Source organism: Python bivittatus, unplaced genomic scaffold (genome assembly GCF_059951505.1).
Source record: "Python bivittatus isolate LINGU-HERP-01145 unplaced genomic scaffold, Pbiv_v1 ctg000350_np1212, whole genome shotgun sequence".
NCBI lineage: Eukaryota > Metazoa > Chordata > Lepidosauria > Squamata > Pythonidae > Python > Python bivittatus.
In genome coordinates this window covers 27247770-27267580 of record NW_028277074.1, presented here as the reverse complement: position 1 = coordinate 27267580, position 19811 = coordinate 27247770, and the positions used below count along the sequence as shown (strand labels likewise).

Here is a 19811-nt window from a genome sequence, read left to right as displayed (position 1 = left end):
AATTCCAGCTTTTGAGGCCTTTAGACCTAGTAAATCAGAAATGAACAATGAAAGAAAACCAAATAAGTTCTCTCTCTCTCTCTCTCTCTCTCTCTCTCTCTCTCTCTCACACACACACACACATACCCATAGATTGTTGTGAAATATAACATTTTTTTAACCAAGAGCCTAAGCATGATGCTTAGGCCAAATTATCCCCTTGCCTCACTCCACTCACAAATGGTCAGGGAGACATAATTACTAATGAATCAGATAATCATGTAGGAATTTGTCTGCACACAAGACTTAACATTATAGAAAGGGACAAGGTTCATGGTTTCACAGAGACTTCCTGCTGTATCCAGCTGAATCAAAATAACAAAGTTTATAGAACTTCCTCTCCACGTTCTAAAACTTCAGTCTTTGTATATTCAAGTGTGTATTTGCGTATGACTTTTGATGACAGACACTGAACAAGTATACAATTACAGAAATCAAAAAGTGACTACTTTCTGCTCTTCTCGCTTTTCTGATGACAATCTTTAAAAATGCAGTTTGTGCATTTTTAACTTTAGAGGATAAAAACCAATTACTCTGGTAGAATATAACCCCAAATCATTTGGCATTATCTTCAAGCCATTTTCATGAAATCATTTTTATTATTCTGGATGGTTTTATTACTCTGGATGTAAAATTCATCTTACAACTTTTACACAAGGCAAAAAGTGCATTACATTCATTTAACAGGGTTTTTATTATTTGGATTAATTTTTCAACATACAACTTAATGTAAGCTACAAAAGTTGTGAAATGGTAATATAATTATTAAATAAAAGAAAAAATACACCCTCATCAAGTTTTGATTTTTTAAATGTTCTTTTATACAGGTTAAGAACTTGCAGTTTACAGACGACCCATAGTTAAGAACAGAGCCTATTGTAGCAAAATTCAAGTTAAATACACAATGGTTTGAATTAATTACACAATACTACTAATATAGTATTATACAATAATACTGTTCCAGCTTACATACAAATTTGACTTAAGGACACACTTTGGGAACGGAACTCATTCTTAAACTGGAGGCTACCTGTATCTCCTTCCATAACTTAGATACACCAGAGTTTGGTGTATCATTTAGTAAGTGTAGCATATTGTTTGGAATAAGTTATAAAAACATTAATGAAACTAGTCCCATCAACAGCATGAAGAATATTTCATTTTTCCTTATTGGGAGAAAGAAATAAAATTTCTAGGCACAGTTTTAGGCATTATTTGGGACATAAAGGGACAATATATTTGTGTGCACTATTCTGTACAAAAATACAGTCTAAATAAATTACATTATTAATTATGAGATTAAACTTCAGTTAGCAGTCTTTCACTGCATGTTAATAATATACAGTTTACATGATAATCCATATGAGTGTGTGTGTGTGTATTACTTCTAATTCAAACACATAGATCTCTCTATTTCATTACATCTTTAAAATTTACATTTTGAGCTTAAAAAAGCTAAATGTAGTTGTGCAAGAAACCCAAGAAAGGTGCATTTGTCAGCATTTGATAGCATATTTTAAAAGCTTTAAAAATATGAATATCTAGCCCTAGTGGCAGTTTGGCTAAATGTGTGTGTGTGTGTGTGTGTGCAATATAAAGCAATGTATTTGTGGTACATGACATTTTCATGTTGGTGAGAGAAAGTGAAATGCAACTGAGGTGCTACTGCAAAATTTTTATAGAATATAATTATACATAAAATGTAGTTTCTTCACACAAACAGCCAAGTATTTAATCCAGTAGGTAGAAAAAGGTATTTCTTATGCTGCACTGCACATACCTATGTTTAGTCTTCAAATCCTTGAATTAATGATGTTTAAAAGGTGTAAATGAGCTGGAAAATGTGAACTTAGATAATAAAACAAAAAACAAAACCAAAAAACCTTGTGAACAACGTTTTCTGTTTCTTTTTTCATGAACTGAAAAAATTAAAATAAGGGATAAGGTTCTTACAGTGCTTCTTAAAGCTAGCTTAAGGTGTTTTGTCACATCTAGGTGGTAACCTGGTTCTATAAATTCTAATAACATATGAACTCCAGTAGGACTAGCACTGACAATGTTTCCTAGTCAGGTAATGAAACATCTGCAACCAAACAACCAAGCTCAGAGAGCACCAGGGACTCCACAGTTCAACCCTGAGCTACATATATATTCTTCTATTAATATATAAACTTGTCAGACCTTCCAAACATTGAAGAACTTCAGCAGCATCTTTCAAAATTGGCTGAGCTGCTGAAGCTACAGGGAGCTGTACTTTAGGGGTCTCATCTCTGCTTCAACAGAAATACTAAATACCATTATATGAAAAGATTCACAAATTAAAACTAGAATTCCTTGTTTAAATAGACAGATTCATACAAGACAAAGTACATGAGTCTGATCTACTGTTACATCATTAATTTCCATGGAACTGAAAAAACTTTTAGGTGTCCCCACCCAGGCATCTTCTTTGCATACAGTTTCCACAGCACGTACCATTAATCATGCAAAGAAATCGACCATAATTTTATTTAGTACAGTTTTTGAAAGGAACACTTTATGAAGCACCTTGGTGAAAATGAAGTATTCTCATTATGATAGACAATGTCTTCTGGAAATCTTGGTATGGCTGGTGTGATTGCAGACACAATACTTCATTGGTATTACTACTGAAGTGAAACAATGTGCATTCACAGATATACGGACACAATTAGACAAAGTCTTTGAAGCAGCCATGCTAAGCATTTGGAAGACACCGCAGCTTTAAAGCTCTAGAACCATGTTTCTGAACCTTGGCAACTTTAAGATGTGTGGACTTCAACTCCCAGTGAATGTTGGGGAATTCTGGAAGCTGAAGTCCATACATCTTAAAGTTGCCAAGGTTCAGAAACACCACTCTAAATGGATGCTTCAGTCATGTAAATGTGCTTAAAAGTTGTTCTTTCATGTAGTTCAACCAAGGAAATACAAAAGCTGACTCTGAGTAGCACCCACTGAATTATGCTTGGGGATCAACTGAAGAGATGCAGTTAAGAAATTGCAGGGTTATGTCACTGAGTAAAGAGGCACCATTCTAAAGAATAACTACTTAAGACTTGGTTTATATAGAAACATGGATTCATATAATGAGCAAAGGGTGGATTCCATGCCCTAAATGGCCCATTCCAATTTCATTATCCTAGGTATGTAATCCAAGGAACTCATCCCTACAGTGCAGAATGATTCATCTGTCAACCTGTTTTTATCTGCATACTTTTCCTTTGGTGTAATTAGTTAAATACTTTCAGTAATTTTCATTTCCATTTTCTTCCAACAGGGATTATATCTAAATGTGGATAAGATTCCCAGGCTGTAGCATTGGAGAAATAAACAAGAGATCTGTGGCATCCACATAGATTAGCATGTCAGAAACAAAATCACACACATTCAGATGTGGCTGTATATAAAGAATCTAAAACTGCATTATACTGAATCAGACCCTTGGTCCTCCTAGTCTAGCTTTATCAGCTCTGGCAGCAAGTCTCCAACCTCTCAAGCAGATTTATTTTCCTGCACTCTCAAGGACTTCTGCCAGTTACTGGACATGGGCCTTTCTTCATGATCACTTGATGGCTGCAGAAATGTGCATTAAAATGGCTCTAGCTCACAGTGTGGACTGGGACATAACCCACTTACAGAAAAGGTTGGCCAACATGGAAATAAATATTGACTTCTACTTCAAATTGGTAATATGCTTGGTAAACTGGTAATATGCTTGGCACATTTTGGTTCTCAAATTACTAAATATGTTTAGCCACACATGGAACATATTGAGCAATTCACCCTTTACTTCTTAACATTCTCTACAGACTCTGGGTTAGTTCCAGATGGAATTCCAATGAGATGTTCCTTTTCTTTATCAGCTATTTACCACCCCAATTAGCCTCAGTTGTAGGGTAGAGGATAAATAAGAGCAGATAGCACCAATTATCTGTTTTACGTGGAGTACAAAGCCATGATAGACATTCCTGCTCCTGAATATGCAGGCTGTTACTTCCAGCTGCATATACAGCAGTACCTTTTTTAAACATCAGTAACAGAGGGTGGGTGTGTGGGTAGGTGGGGGTTGTCCAGAAAATAAGCCATAAAAGAGTTCTAGTTTGGAGCAAAAGTCATAGTCCAGATCTTTTTAAAAAAACACAACTGTCTGTTTGTTAATATTTATACATTTAAACATATTTATTATAGATTTATGCTTTGCAGGACACTCCCTTTTTCTTTCTGTCATTTGCAATAATTGTTTATTACTTTGAGGTTTTCAAATTAAGAAATTCTGCAAAAGTATTACAGAACTACAACACAGAGCAGCATTTTCATTCTTTAGGTTTTAAAGGAGATCCAGACTAGCGTACATTCTAATTTCCATATAACAAAAATAATTGTTTTTAAATTTGTATTAGAACCATATACACTGTATAAAAATATTTTCAGAATTGAAAAATATCCAAATAAGACAATTCTAAACAAAAATAAATGTTATATTGGGTAAATCAATTTCAATTTCCCATCCCAAATTAACTTTGGTCACAAAGTTTATATATATATATTTTTTTTTTTTTGCAAAATTTGAATAGGAAATAAATTAAGCAAGCAATGATAATTGCAAAGAATCTCATCTAGTCCTTTATATCTGGAGGAAAAAAAGTATAATTTGTATATTAACTGTTACAATAATTTATGATTTTCATAATACATCCCTGGTAGTCCCTATGGAAAAGATATGATTTCTTAGTTTCTTTTTCAAAAAATCAAATTTTATCCAAAGAGTGATTTGTCACATTAGCACTTTTTTCAGATCAATGTCTAAATTGTGTCATACTTCATTTTCTCTAGTTTTAGTTCCCAGTGAGTTTAATAGTAACGTTTTTCCCCACTCTTTACTGAAATATATTTATCAGTATGGCTTTTCAGCCAAGGTCATGTCTTTTACAAAATATATCATTAAAGATTGGCAAGATCTTATTAGACCAACAACTGCTCCCAGAAATATATATATATTTCTGAGAGCAGTTATTGGTCTAATAGCAATAGCAATAGATATATAGATATATTCCTTTTATATTAATATTGACTTAATTTTTATAGATGCTTTCATTTAAAAGTTATGTTTGTTTTTATCTGCACAATAATTATATTTATGGCAAACAAACACACTGGCAGCATTAGACATTGTGGCAAACTATTATTTATTATGTTAAGAGCTAACCTAGGCAAGTCTTATATTCTTATAGACCTTTCAATCTTCCTGCAATGTTGCTCAGAGAAATAGATCAGAAGCTTTTACTTAAAAGTCAAAGTAATGGCACACTCATCTCTCTAAATTAAATTTTATTTCTGAAAAAAAAAATGTAGTTAATATTATCTAAAGTTTGTTTGAAAAAGCTAGCTTCAAAATCCACAGTTTGAAATTGGCTTAAAGCAAAAATTTATCACAGCTTATCAAGTTTGGATAAAATGGGAAGCTGTAATTAATCTAAGGAAACAAATCCCATATATATCCCCTTATATAATCATGCCAGAGAAAAACATGGGAACCTGGTACCATGCATACCTGAAAATCATTGTGTCTCATTTGTCAGATAATAGTCCATGGTCTATTGTGATGACTATGATGACTGAAGACATCTCAACCCATTTCAAGCACTTATTTGCTGACACTCCCATTTGTAGATAAGCAACATTAATTTTAATTAATTATTTTAAGCCTAACCAAGAGTTACAGAAAGCTCTTATAAACTGACAGTAATTTAAGAGTTTCTGTGCCTGCTAGCTTAGGATGTCATGTTCTATCTCCATTGTTCTATCATGATAGAGATATCAATAAATGCCTCCTATAAAGCATTTTCAAATGCTGCTCATGAAATCTTTACTGTGGTGCTTGGAAATGAAATGGCAGTCAAGATAAAAGTAGCTCATGCAGATTTTCCCTGCTCCCCCCACCTTTAAAAATTTTCAATACATTTGTGTCATTCTCTACATTATTTCCAGAACTTGGTTACAGCTGAGACAGAATGTCCAACCATGTGATTTGAAGAATATGTTCTAGGTTTTGACTTGTTGCTATACCACGGCTGGCTGAAAAATGTATAAATTCATCTTGTTAGAGAACTGTTGAATGCATGTATTAATCAATTGTCTTCTCTTGTCTTGGCATCCAGTCATTCAGCCATTTATTTTGTGTAAGAGTCCCAGAGGACCAAGACAATACAGCAGCCTAAGTTGGCAAGCTTCAGTGTATTTGAATCATATGTAATATAGAGGCAATTGCACAATTCTTGTGCTAGTAGACTAGAGCAAATACAACTGCTTTTTTCATATCCATTACCTTTCTTACTGTAGCTGCCACTTCTTTCATTTCACTATAGACTGATCATCAGATGTAATTTATCAGGTTTTTTTAAAGAGATGTTAAAAAGCTATTTGTAGTAGTTATAGCCAAAAGGTCATGGCTAAAAAATCAATAGAGTAGACAGCTTGACACTCTACAAAAGTACTAAAAACATTTATAAAAGACAGGACATTCCTTGTTTTATTCCTTTCCTTACAAAAGAAGTTTCCTTTAGTAGTAGTCTTCATAGTTCTTAGGGTTCAGACAATAAAGTATGGCACCCCCAAAGGAAAATATAGTTGCACCCCAAGCCAGGCCATAGCCCCAGTTGAACTCATGGTATATTCTTAAGTTGACAGTTTCAATGAACTTGATCGGGTAAAGGACGAGACTGCACACCTGAAGAACCACTGGAAAAAAAAAGGGGGGGGAGAGGGGGAGTCAGGTATAACGTGTCTCAATTATCTAGTAGAAAAACAACACTGAATCTCCAGGACACATTTTGATAGAACTTTCTATAAGTGTTAGCCCACTTCTTATTTAGAAGTAACACATGCCCCCTCCTGGACTGAATTAATAATCCTGTGTTTCAATGCTCCAAATCAGGAATTTTTTTTCTACAAACTCAGCAAAGTTGTTTTGTCACCAGCAATGAAATATATTAGCATATGTCATTCTTAGCTGAGAATCATTTGTGAAACTATAGGTTTTTGTAAAGTCTGTATATGAAACCAGTTTATATTTGGGAAGAACTGCAGGCATAGAAGAATGTATTTTAGGGAATGTTGGATATAAAAAGCTCAGATATGAGGTAGATATGGATAGTTTATGGATATAAACATCCATACAGCACTAGAATTTATTCATGCTCAATACAAAAATATACAATTCTGTTTATTGAAGAGTACTGAGGACTAGGGCAATGCATACTTTGAACATCCTTAATTTGGATATGAAAAAATCCTAATGAATGGAAAGATCTGCAGTTTTACTTACTAAGTTGTATATGCTACTTATTCTGTTTTTATTAACAAAGAAAACAATAGATAGGAATTTATTGGCTAAATTAATACTAATAATAATAGAGACTAGATTCTTATAACTTTCAGAAAGTGAGGAAAAGTAAACACATAAAGCAGTTAATGTGGTACCCACTTTTGCAAATATAACTCTCCCTGCCAAAAAAAGTGGAAAGTACACCAAGTGCTACATGCAAATGATATTTTAATACATGGCACTGTGTATTTCAGACAAGGATGTCCTTTAGTGGCTCTTATTTGTTCAAAATGACCATCCAGGGAAAAAAAAAATCTATGCTCCAAATGCATTAGGCTTCAAATTAAAATATCATTGCATACTACATGGGAGTCCTCTTCCATTCCTTTTTTCTTTTTGTGTGTGTGTGTTTCTTTTTCCTTTTTAATATGTTAATTTACTAAAATATTTTTATCCCTGCATTTTCATTGATTATGGCAGAGAGGGATGCTGATTCGCCCCCCCCCCCCCCGTAATCATCTTTAGAACTTGCAAATATGAGGAGTCTTTCTCAAGTGGGACATGTTTGTACATAAACAGCAAGAGGGTAATTTCTGCTCCTTGTTTTGACATTAAATTGTTTTCAAACACTCCAAGCAGTGGTTGTTGATTAACTATATTTTCATCTCAGGTAACCAAAAGAATTGATGTGGTCTCATGAAATAGCACCACCAAATAGCTTAGGTAAAAAGCAGACCTTGTGGGCTTCAATGACCAGAACATTTGTTGTTATTAAAAGGAAGAAATGTATCCATCTTCTATATCATATCATATGTAAACTGACACCTATAATACTGCAAAAAAAATCTCATTAATTAATCAATGAAAGGAACAGGAGATTTCGGCCCTACCATAAAAATACTACACAGCAGATGAGAGAGAGAAAGAGAGAGAGAGAGAGAGATTAAAAACACGTTAAAATAATTTCAACATAGCAATTAAAAACTCTTCAAAAAGGATGCAGTGATGTATGGACCAAAAGCCTTGTCCTCCCCCTAAAAACCCATATGTTGCTGTTGAATTTTGATGGGAACAAATATTCCATTATTCATTCTTTCACCTACCATTTGAAATGACACAATTCAAGAAATGTAGCTGGTTACTTTCACCTCTTCTTTATGAGACAAGTCTTATTGAAATAATAAAACTAATACAAGCAGCACTCATTATTTTCGAAAACATTGCATAGGAATCCCGGTAGAATGACAGCTTCATTTCAAAGTAATGTACAATCTAAATTTTACTTAGCCAATACTCAGTAACACCTAAGTTAGATTACCACAATGAGTCATGTTTAATTCACAAAGAATATGTCAACTGAAAAATTCAGCAGCATATGTAAAATCATATGTTATTAGAACAAAATAGCATATGTGGGGATTCTATAGAACGATCTCTGTCTCCCTTCCATTATTCTTTTTCTGTTTGTATCATTCAGACTTTTATGATAATTGCCAAGAACACAGGTGACAAAAGTAATGGTTTCTATAAACAGATTATAATGGAGAAGTTAATGAAGTAATATAATCAAGAGAAGGTTATTTATTACATATGACTTCTTATAATGAATATTAACTAGTAGTTAGTTACAATACAATTCATATGGAACTGTGTATATAATTAAATTGTACATAAAATATTGGGGAGATAAATATAGGTAGAAAAAGCATATAACTTCCATTACTTTAATCTGAATTATTTAATTAAAATATGGAATATTGCTTAGAAACCAAACAATTTTAAACAATTTTTTCAGAAGATTAATAATGAAAATGTGTAGATATTTATATTCTTTAAATGTCCATTTTGACTAAATTTGACTAAATGATACTGATCATTTATAATATGTGTTTGGTTATACCTCTACATTAATCCATTATGGGCTTAATTTTGGGCTAATTTTATTAATTTTCTATATATACTGACAACTAATAATACCTACATTCCTGTTAAAAGGGGTTAAATCTTGTTAAATATAGCAACCCTCCAACCAAGGGAAAAGTATGGATGATGTTTTCCAAAAACAAACTCTAGAACTTTCAAAGAGTCATGAAGTAGTAGTGATGGCAGACTTTAATTATTCCAAGATATGTTGGGAGAGAAGCTATACCAAGCATGAGCTTTTTAGAAATTCATGAGCTATCTTGCTGAAATTCTTTTCCTTCATAGAGTGGAGAAAGGCACAAGGCTATCAGTTATTTTTCTCTTAATACTAACCCATAGGGAAGACTTAGTAGATGAAGTAGAAATAGTGGAAATGATGGAGAAAAGTAGTATTATAAGTAGATTTCATGTCAAGAGTGACTAAGAGGAAAAGAAACTCAACATGGGTGAGAAGGAATAAAGAAGACATTAAAAGCATAATGTAACACACACACCCCCAAAAAAAAATCAACAAGAAAAATAATAGAAGACAGGAGAAAAAGGCAATGTGGCTAAAACACACAAACAAAACATTAAGTAAAAAGCTGTGCTTGACATAATTAGGGAATACCTACTGACCATGAATGAATTCAAATCTTCAGGATCAGGTGAAATGTATTTTAGGGTACTGAAGAACCTGTTGATGGTCTGTCTAAATGTCCATCCATTATCTTTGAGAAATCAGGGAGATTAGGTAAAGTACCAGATGGTTTGATCCCTATCTTTGAAAGATGTAGCAGAAAGGACTTGGTGAACTAGAACCCATTCATTCTGATTATCTGACTATCTGCATCTGTATCTGGGAAGATTCTAGAACAAATCATAAAGCAATTGCTCTGTAGTGCAGTGATGTAGGAATCAGTGCAGTGATTCCTAAAAGTTAACATGGCTTTATCATGAACAAATCTTGTTAGACTAAACTTATTTCATTTTTTGATGGGATAACTTCTTTTGTACACTGTGGGAATGCTGTGGACATAATACATCTTGACATTAGGAAAGCCAGTTAAGTATGGACTGGATGGCAGGTTCATTAAACTGAAAATTGTACTTGAAGAGTATTTCTCAATGTCTCTTCATCAAATGGGGTAGGTGGATATATGTGTATTGAATTAGGTGCTGCAGAGTTACCCTTAATGACTTGAATTAAGTAAAAATATTGGCACATTTTATATCATACAGCTAAAACAAAATCCAAAATGATATCGATAGGTTTGAAAAGATTAATGAAGACAAATACAAAGTCCTTCACTTAGGAAAAAGAAATAAAATGTAAATGTGAATGTGAATGTGAAAAGGATTTTAGAATGAAAGTTTATCACAGGAATATGACGTGGCTGCAAGAAAAGAACATGTAATTTTAGGTATAATACATGAGAGGGGATCACACATACAAAAGAGAAGGAGAAGGAGGAGGAGGAAGAGGAGGTCAAAAATTCTTATAATCTCAGAATGCAGGACACAGAAAAATATTATTAAGTAATAGGAACACAAAATACAGATAAATGTTAGGATAAACATCCTGGTGGAAAGAGAAGTTGGACAGTTAACTCAGTTGTCAAGAAAATGTGAGCTTCTCTTTGTTGGGTGAGTACAGTCAAAGACTGAACAATCATCTCTTGAGGATGCTTTAAGGAACTCTTGGACTTTTAGGTTTATATTAACACTTTGATGGTAAATGTGAATTTAGACATTTGAATAAACATTTTTAAAAATCCTTGTTTTTTTAAATGTTTATTAGCAGGAACCTAAGTTAGCTCAAAGCACCAGAGCATTTTTTTATATTATTGTAGGCAACTTTTAATTCCTAATGTTAATGGCAATCTCATTTCTTTCTACAGGACTTCTAAACCAGGAGAAAATAGCAATCTAACTATGCTGTTCAGATATCTTCTTGGTATTACTAAACCAACTTCTCTCTTTCTCTCTCTCTCTCTCTCCTCTCTTTGCAAGGAGTTTTTACTCTAAACAAGTGTGAAATTATTAGATTATGGTTTATTTTTATCAGGCCAGAAAAATAAAGGCTTTGCCAAATTCCTTTCTAGCTTCTCAAGCATTGTTTATTATAACTTTTGTAGCTGATGAACATTTAGAATGATTGGTGTTATCAATCAAATGCTTGAAAGAAGTCTACTTAAGATAATTTTTCCTCTATTTTGGGTAGTAGAATTCTTCTCATGCTCCTTGTCCTATCAGATATATGTATATGGAGTTTTTTCAAATCTCATAAGATGCAAAGGCTTGAACAAAATCAGCTCAAGAACTTTAAACATACTTAGGAATGCTTAAGTAAAACAGATAAACTAAAACACACTTTCAGTAAATAATTCTTACTGTGTTCTGCCAGTGAATGGAATGAAGATCAAAATAATCCTTGCAAATTGTTTTGCAAATTGGAAATACAGAGTTTTAATATAAAGGTACCTCAATGTATTCCTTACCCTCTGAAATGACTTAACTAAAATAATGGAAACAGCAGGGGGCAGTAGGATACTTCTCCTTATAATTATATTCATTCTTGAAATATTAAGAACTTGGATTCCACATCCTTTTAAATTGATTTTTTAAAATCCATCTAGCAGAGTAGATAGTCTGTCATGCTCTCTATTATGGTCTATCAGACAAGCTTACTATTTCAGTTTCAGAAAAAATGTGATTGACAGAAAGGAAGCTGTGGCTGGAAAACTTTGCGAGAAGGAAGGGAAAACTCTATTATTGGCTAACTTAATGGTTATTCAAATCCATATCAAATGATAATTTTGTTACATATTCCATTAGAGAACATCCTTGAGTCTTCATGTGAGTCTTAAAAATATTTCTTCATATAATCTCTTTCCTTTGATCCTTTGAAAAATAAGGGATTTATAGTATGAAGGCTATTGAAATTAATAACAAAAGCAAAGCTGACACAATGAAAGCAAGGCTTCCTGGGGAGCATAGGAAAAATATAAACACATTTGAGTTTAATCCTATTTATTTTTATATGAATGATTTCAAGACCTAGTGCTTAAGGAAAGCGTAACACTTTTCAGAAGAAAGAAAATAAAATGTAAAAAAATATAAACAGTGACACTGTATATTGAAAGATAAAGTCCCTTAAGTTTCTACAAAGGCCTGGAATGGTATCTGTTGTAATCACCTACAATGTACTCAGAAGTGTAAAGCAAACAATGACTGATGAGATAAGATACTACTATTATCAAGTAACAATGTGTGTTTTATTTCCTATAATGCTTAGATTGGACTGATGACATCTAGGCTGCAAAAATAGGCACAGAAAACTCTCCTGTCATATAGTCGCCACTGAATGCTCTTCAGACTTTAACTGGTAGAAAGATCTTACTATAAATTGGAGGAAATGGCCGGGAGAGAAAAGCTGAAAGACCTTGGGATTTCTTGGCCGTCTAAACAAAAGTTGAACGGTCTGCAGTTCAGGTTCTGGCAATGAACATACTATTTTTGGATTACAAGATATGCATCACCTCTATTTTTTGAGAAAGTGGCAGCTATCTAATGTGGTATATATTTTAGAGAAGCAATTAACTTACCTGCCGCAAACAGCATGACAGCAACGGGCCTGTAGAACCTCCTCCGTGATCCCACACAGATAGAAATTAGTCCAACCAAGAAAGCTATAAGAATTATGGCGGCACCACCCAACAGCATAGAAAGGGTAGCAATCTGCCAATCTATAAAGGAAAAGTAACAATTTAGACAATAACTCAAAGTGATGCTTCAGCAGAATAGAAAAGAAACAAATAAAAGTACAAATATATAGACTTCTTTATTATGTGAAAGTAGAACTCTATATATACAGTACTCTTCCAAGAGCCTATAAAACAGACTTTTCATTTAAGACTGTCACTTTTCTGTTTGACCTACATTCTATAGAAAAAAATACAACCATATTTCATTTTATGAAATGAAAATACATGCATTCTGCAGAATTTTCAGTCTTGCATGATTAATTCCACTTTGTCTGGTCCTAACAAAGATATTATACACCTATGGGTTTTGGATCCCCTCCCCACCACAACACTGTTATGGTAGTTTTTTATGTAGCAGACTAAAGGGTGTTTGCAAAGGAATAAATTTTCAATAATCCAGGATAAAGCAATTTGAGGTTGCAAGCCTCTGACCAGTATGCAATTTGGCCTAACCACATAAATTTCTCCCAGCTTTGCTAATATAAAGACTAAAATGTTTATTTATTTCTGCTCTCATCTCCCTGTGGACAAGATAAAAATTAAGAACTACTGACCTTTGTATTTTCTGAGCCGTGGAAGCAAACCAGTTTAATTTTTTTTCCTCCCTGAAAGCTAGATGCAAATTAACACTAATGACATTTACTGCTACCAAATACATTTATTCTATAATATCCATTTTGAGACTGATTTTTCATTGCAAGCTCAGGAAACATCTGGCCTTAAGTTATGAATTTTCTTACCTCTCCCCATTTCCCACTTTTTGTAATTTGTTGGCTGTTGAAGAATTCAGAAAAACTCAAAAGTTTTACACACTATTTTGTGCCATTTTGACTGCTTCTATTAAAGGCATTGTTCAGATGGGGATTTCAATTTATATAGAAAGATCTGGATCTACATACAATGACAAAGTTTTCTACTTTTGACCACATGAAAATAGATGATTTAACAAGGGAAATAGAGCAAGGATTGATAATTATTAGGAATGTTGTAGATGAAGATGTACTTCTGAAAAAAAATGTTCCTCCAAGCTTCTCTTAGCACTGGATAGAAAGTTCCTATTGCCATCATTAGGAATATCCATCCAATTAAAATATGAGCTTCAGTAAAAAAAAAATGTTATGAGGAGTGGTAGATCTTGAGATCATGGAGAAAATCTATCTGTGTGGTCACTGGGAATTGAAAATGACTTGATGCCACATAATAAATCAGTCAGATCTTGAGAGTACCTATCACACAAATAAAATGAATTTTTTTCTTGGTTTAATCTACATGTCCCTCTTAATATGTATAAGCACATTCCCTTGTAAAAGAAATACTGGTTTAAAGATGTACAAAACGTTTTGAAGTGAAATATTTCATCATTACATATTCTTTTCCAACCTTAACAGGCATATTCCAGTGACAAATAAGCAGTCTAACTTCCATTTCATAGTTGAAAAGACTTTTTCTAATGTTAGACCATTTCTGTTGAGATCTAGAAATATTCAAGGTTAGGACATATGGGAAAAAAATGGCAGACTGAAGACAGCTCCATGAAAACTGAACTCACAATTACAGAATGAACCAAATATTTTAACATTGAACATATTGAAGGATATTTTTGAACAATGTACCCACAAGTTAATTTTAATAGTGTCTATCTCTATAGATAGACTGTGTTTAAAAGATGTTATGGAAGAGGAACAAGTTTTACCTGTCAAGATCAAGACTGATTTGAAAGTGGATTTAAAAATGACAGGCTATAAGAATGACATGGAAAAAGATTAACACTGGACATACAAAAGAAACTACCTGATGTCTTCATAATGAAAAGGGATATACAAATAACAAATCAAGAGAATGACCTGAATAATTTTCCTACATGGAATTTACAAAAGAGGCTTGTTAAAGTTTTGAAGAATTTTTTGAGAAGGGATGAAGAAAAGTAAAAAGAAATTTATTTGAAGAAACTAAAGATCCAGATTGTTAGAAGTAAAAGGAAGCAATATAAGGTTGGCTTATTTGATCAGGGTTAAAATAGATATGTTATCTCTGGTAACCCTTAATGGACATTTGTTGACATCAGACTGAAATGATGAGGCTTTATGGATTTGTTTATAGATAAGAGATGGGATATAGGAAGAAGAGATCATTTGCTGTATTTTAAGAGAAGATGATAAGTTACTAAAATTGTTTATACTTGTGATGAAGGGGGAAGTCACTTCTTTATATATTTCTTTTACTTTACTGTATTCTTATTTTTTCTTTCTTTTCCATTTTTCTTTCTATTTCTTTCATTTCTTCATCTTTTATTTTTTCTTTTTATTCTTCTATTTTTTTAAAAAAAATATTGTTGCAATTGTAATCTTTAATAAAATTGCTATAAAAATAGAAATATTCATGATTAGACATTTTCACTTCAAAACTTTTATCACACGTCCAAGTCTGGGCCAGTTTTATTTTAAATTAAATCTAACTACCAGTTTTTAAAACTGTTTTCCATTGTATCCAATCAGACAGTTGTATCAAATATATATTATATTAAAACAGGATATCTAAACAAAGATAATAGAGCATTAAGATTTACAACTGATGGCATAAAATCAGATAATAGCCAAATAATTTTGAGCTGAGATTTTGAAAGCCAGTCTTTTGAGTGTTGAGGATTAAAAATTAGAGATCTCCATGTTGGAGTTCTAAGGCTGTTCAGTCTGATGAAATTTAACAAGAATAAAAACATCAGTTCTGCCATATTTGTGCATAAAAGTTACTTATTTTCATGATGGTGGTTGATTGTTGGTTGGTTTTTTTAGGTTAATAATTCTAATGGTGCTAATTTATTGAATTTTGAAATAATTTCAGAGAGATTTTTGTTCGTATGGTAATTACAAAATGAATTGCATATAGAACTCCCCAAAAGGCCACTACAACTAAAAACAGAATACATAATAGCAGGCTTGTTGGATCTTACCAAAACCCAGCATTTTGTTTCTTACAATGGCTAACCAGATGACTCTGTGGTGCTCACCAGCAGGAGATGGAGACATATCCCTCTCCCGCCATTGATCTATTGCAAGTGACATTTGGAGACATACTGCAACCAACCCAGAGCTAAGACAAAATCTTCAAGACTTAGCCCTTTATAGGCCTATCCCCATCTCCCTTTAAAGCTATTCAGGTTAGTAGCCACAATCAGAACTTGTGCTAATGAATTCCATAGATTGATTATCTCCTGTATAAATAATCCTGCAACTGTTCCAGGTGACATCAAACCATTATGCACTGGCTATTCATGCAAATCAATAATGTTATTGTTGTTGTTGCTGTTGTTGCTGTTGCTGTTGCTGTTGTTGTTGTTATTATTATTATTATTATTATTATTTGGTCAGGAGAGTCTCAGAACAGCTAGCAGTGGAGTTTTTAAAATATAATAAAATGTAGGTAAACAAACCATTGATTTTAGAATAGTTATACAGGTTACAATGGTAATTGGGATGGAATTTCCATTGCTAAGTGATGCGATAATAAAGTGCAATGTCATGTGACCACATTGCTTAGCTCTCCCTGTTGCCATCATTAACCAAATTCCACAAGTTGTTAGCCAAGGACCTTCCCCAATCCAAGCCATTCCAGGCTTGGTCCTCCCAGCCCTGAGCCTCAGTAAGGTAAGGACTGCCTCCTCTTCAACTATCCCACCGCATGGCTCTGGGGCTGCTTGCCACGCTGTACCTCAGGGGCTTCTTAGCACACCACAGTTCTGGGGCTGCAAGAAGTCCCTGAGCTGCAATGTAGCACAGCATGAAGCTGCAGTATCCTGGGAAGCCCCAGCCACCCCAGCCCAGTCCCAGCTGCAGCTGCCCACTCCACCCTGCACTCCAAGGTCCCTGCCGCCCAGCGCTTCGCTGCCCCAGCTGACCTTTGCCATCTTCTTGCTCCCCCTACTGACAAAGTGTGCCTGCCCTGGCCTTTTGCGTGGCAGCTGCTGGCCACATGAGGCCATCTTCCCCAGGTCTCATGAGGAAACTGCTGTGTGCAACCTTGGGAAGAAAGCCTCAGGGAAAAAAGAAGGACCCAGCTGGGGCCTTCTTTCACATGCCTGTCTCAAAAAGAAGGACCCCTTCTAGCTGGGTCCTTCTTTCACACTGGTGCAGCTGGGGCCTTCTTTCATGCTGTGCCTTCCCAAACCTCACAAGAAGGCTGCATGCAATTTAGAGAAGGCCACATGCAAATTGGACAAGGGGCAGGAGCAGCCTCAGAAAGGCCAGCAGCTGCTTCATGATAGGCCAGACCAGGTATGCCTCATTAGCAGCAGCAGGAAGAAGACGGCAAAGGTCAGCTGAGGTTGGCAAGGCCAGCAGGGGCAGCAGACCCAGCAAGCACAAGGCCAGCAAATGTAGAGCAACCAGAAGGGCATAGATGGGGGGCAGATAGGTGAGTGGGGGGAGTTGAAGCATTCCTGCAGACATTAGTGAAGTTGGGCTGCTACGTACCAGAATTTTGATCACATGACCATGGAGACACTGCAACAGCTGGTAACTTTGAGGACCGGTCATAAGTCCCTTTGTTCAGTGCTGCCATAACTATGAACAGTCACTGAATGAATGGTCATAAGTCAACAACTACCTGTATCAACTTTTAAAATATACTTGTAATAAGTAGCCAAAAGTTTTCATTTAGGTCAAATATCCTTTAATACACAAATTAATGGGATTTTAAAAATTTCTATCCATTCTTTTTTTTTTACACATAATTACAATTTAGTGAAGCGCTCCACCCAACACTAGTCACAAATGCATTTCTCTGTCCAGTACCCACTACCAGGTTGTGAGTGTCAACTACCCATGGTAGTAGAAGGTCTCTACTAAGGCATTACCTTTATTCAATTTAATATAGGAGAGCTGAATGGCCCCCTGAAGTCCTAGCTGTCCTGATAATTGATATTAAAAGATATCTCTGTGCTTATAACACAACTTTATGCAGCAGGAATCTTCCAGAACATGCAAACACTTCAACATTAGTTGGCGTTCTCCATTACCATGATTCTTGCTATAGCTTCCTGCTGCAAATAACTGTATTCTAACAAAGGCAACTGTCCTTGCAATCATATCATCAATATGATTAAGAGAAGGAAGGGACTGCTCACCACTCCTCCTGTCTTGCACTGAAGATGCAAAGGGAATATCTGAACAGATTCCAGATTTAGCTTAATTGAAACTTTTCGAAAATAAACATTGCTAACTCACTTCCCTAAATGCAATATAAAATGTCTTGCTATGAAATGACAAGTTAAGAGCAATTGAAACCTCCTGAAATAATTTATAATCTGGAGATGTAAGTAAGTAAAAATGTGATCATATCAAAGAAAGCTACAGACACAAACAGTTTCAGAGTGAAATATGGGTAACTGATGCATACTATGACCTATATAGTCAGGATCAGCCTCTCACAATATGATCTCCTACGATGTGGCTGGAATTCTGGGTGTTGCAGTCCTTAAAAATCTGAAGAACATCAGATTGGAGAAGAGTAGTTTGGATAGTAATATCTATAGAAACAGAGTTGAATTAAAGCTTATCACTTCTACATATTATGTATGGGATGTATACTGTAAATGTAAAATGTTATTATTGAAAAGTATGTAAGTTTTGTTTATTATTTTGTTCATTAACTCCTCTCCCAATAGGAGAATTAAACCCAATTGGAGAGGGAAGAAACAAAGAGTGCTTGGGTTGTAAGGAGTGCCTTTTATGAAGTTTATGGGCAAAGAGGGGATTGAGGTAGCTATTTTGCCTCTGAAAATCTCCCCAAATGGGAAACATAGAAGGAGGTTTTAGTTTTTGTAAGCTTCCTTTGACATCAATTCATCATATCAAATTAAGATGCCATTTTGTCCTTAAAACTACAATTCTAAGTGGCCCATGCTAACTTAGCTACTGGTGAGGGATGCTGGGTCAAAATTTCCCATCCCAAATGTACAAATTAATGTTCTGTGTGACCTTAGAGGTCCAATTCAAAGACTAACTTCTAATGAATAGAGGATAGCAATTCCTACATGCATTAATCATATAAAGAAGTTCAAGGGTTGTAGGATCACCTCAGTGCTTCTGCCCCCACAAAATCTATGTTGTCCAACTCCGCCTTTGTCAAATGTGAATATCCAAGAAGGGAAGTCAGAGCTGCTGGGCCTCTTTGCAGGTAGGTTTCCTTTTCTGAGATGAAGAACGAATAATCTCTTCTGTGAAATGCTTTTTTTTTTTTTTTCATGTTTTGTCCTGTGATCAAAAGATGGCAAGACCTCTATCCTGAAAAACGGCTTAATGACGCTGAAAGTTGCCTGCCAGAAATGGTCGACGCTTCGGCAGTTCGAGTCCAGCCTTCACATTAAACAGGGTGAGCTCCTGTTTCCTCCCCAGTTCCTGTCAACCCAACAGTTCGAAAACTTACATAAGTAGATAAATGGGTACTCTCACTCCGGTGGGAGGAAAAATGCTGGCGGCGCCTTGCAAAAAGGAGTTGGGAGCAGTTGCCGGTAAGCGCGAAAAACCGCGCGTGCCCGAAAAGGGCGCGAAGCAACGGAAACCCCGCCTCCTGTGCTTGCCAGCTGGGCTCTGCCCTAGGAAGGAGGCTCTGGCAAACCACTTCCGAAAAACAATTGCCTTGAAAACTGCAAGGACTCGTCCAAGCAGTCACTGCAGGGTCAGCAATGACTGAGCGCAGACAAAAAAAAAAAAATACCTTAGTTGCATGAATAAAGGTTTAGCTGGATTGATTCTGGAAAAGAG

General features: G+C 34.8%; 1 protein-coding gene across 1 annotated transcript in view; it reads right to left on the bottom strand.

Moving 5' to 3' along the window:
* Positions 1-4957: 4957 nt before the first annotated feature.
* Positions 4958-19811, bottom strand: part of TMEM47 (transmembrane protein 47) — a 34587-nt gene continuing 19733 nt past the window's right edge. Inside the window, exons 4-5 of the mRNA XM_007432392.3 lie at positions 12892-13032; positions 4958-6795 (exon numbers count right to left, since the gene is read on the bottom strand). Of these exons, the coding sequence (XP_007432454.2) occupies positions 6617-6795; positions 12892-13032 (320 nt within the window). The 3' untranslated portion in view covers positions 4958-6616. The remainder of the gene's footprint in view (positions 6796-12891; positions 13033-19811) is intronic.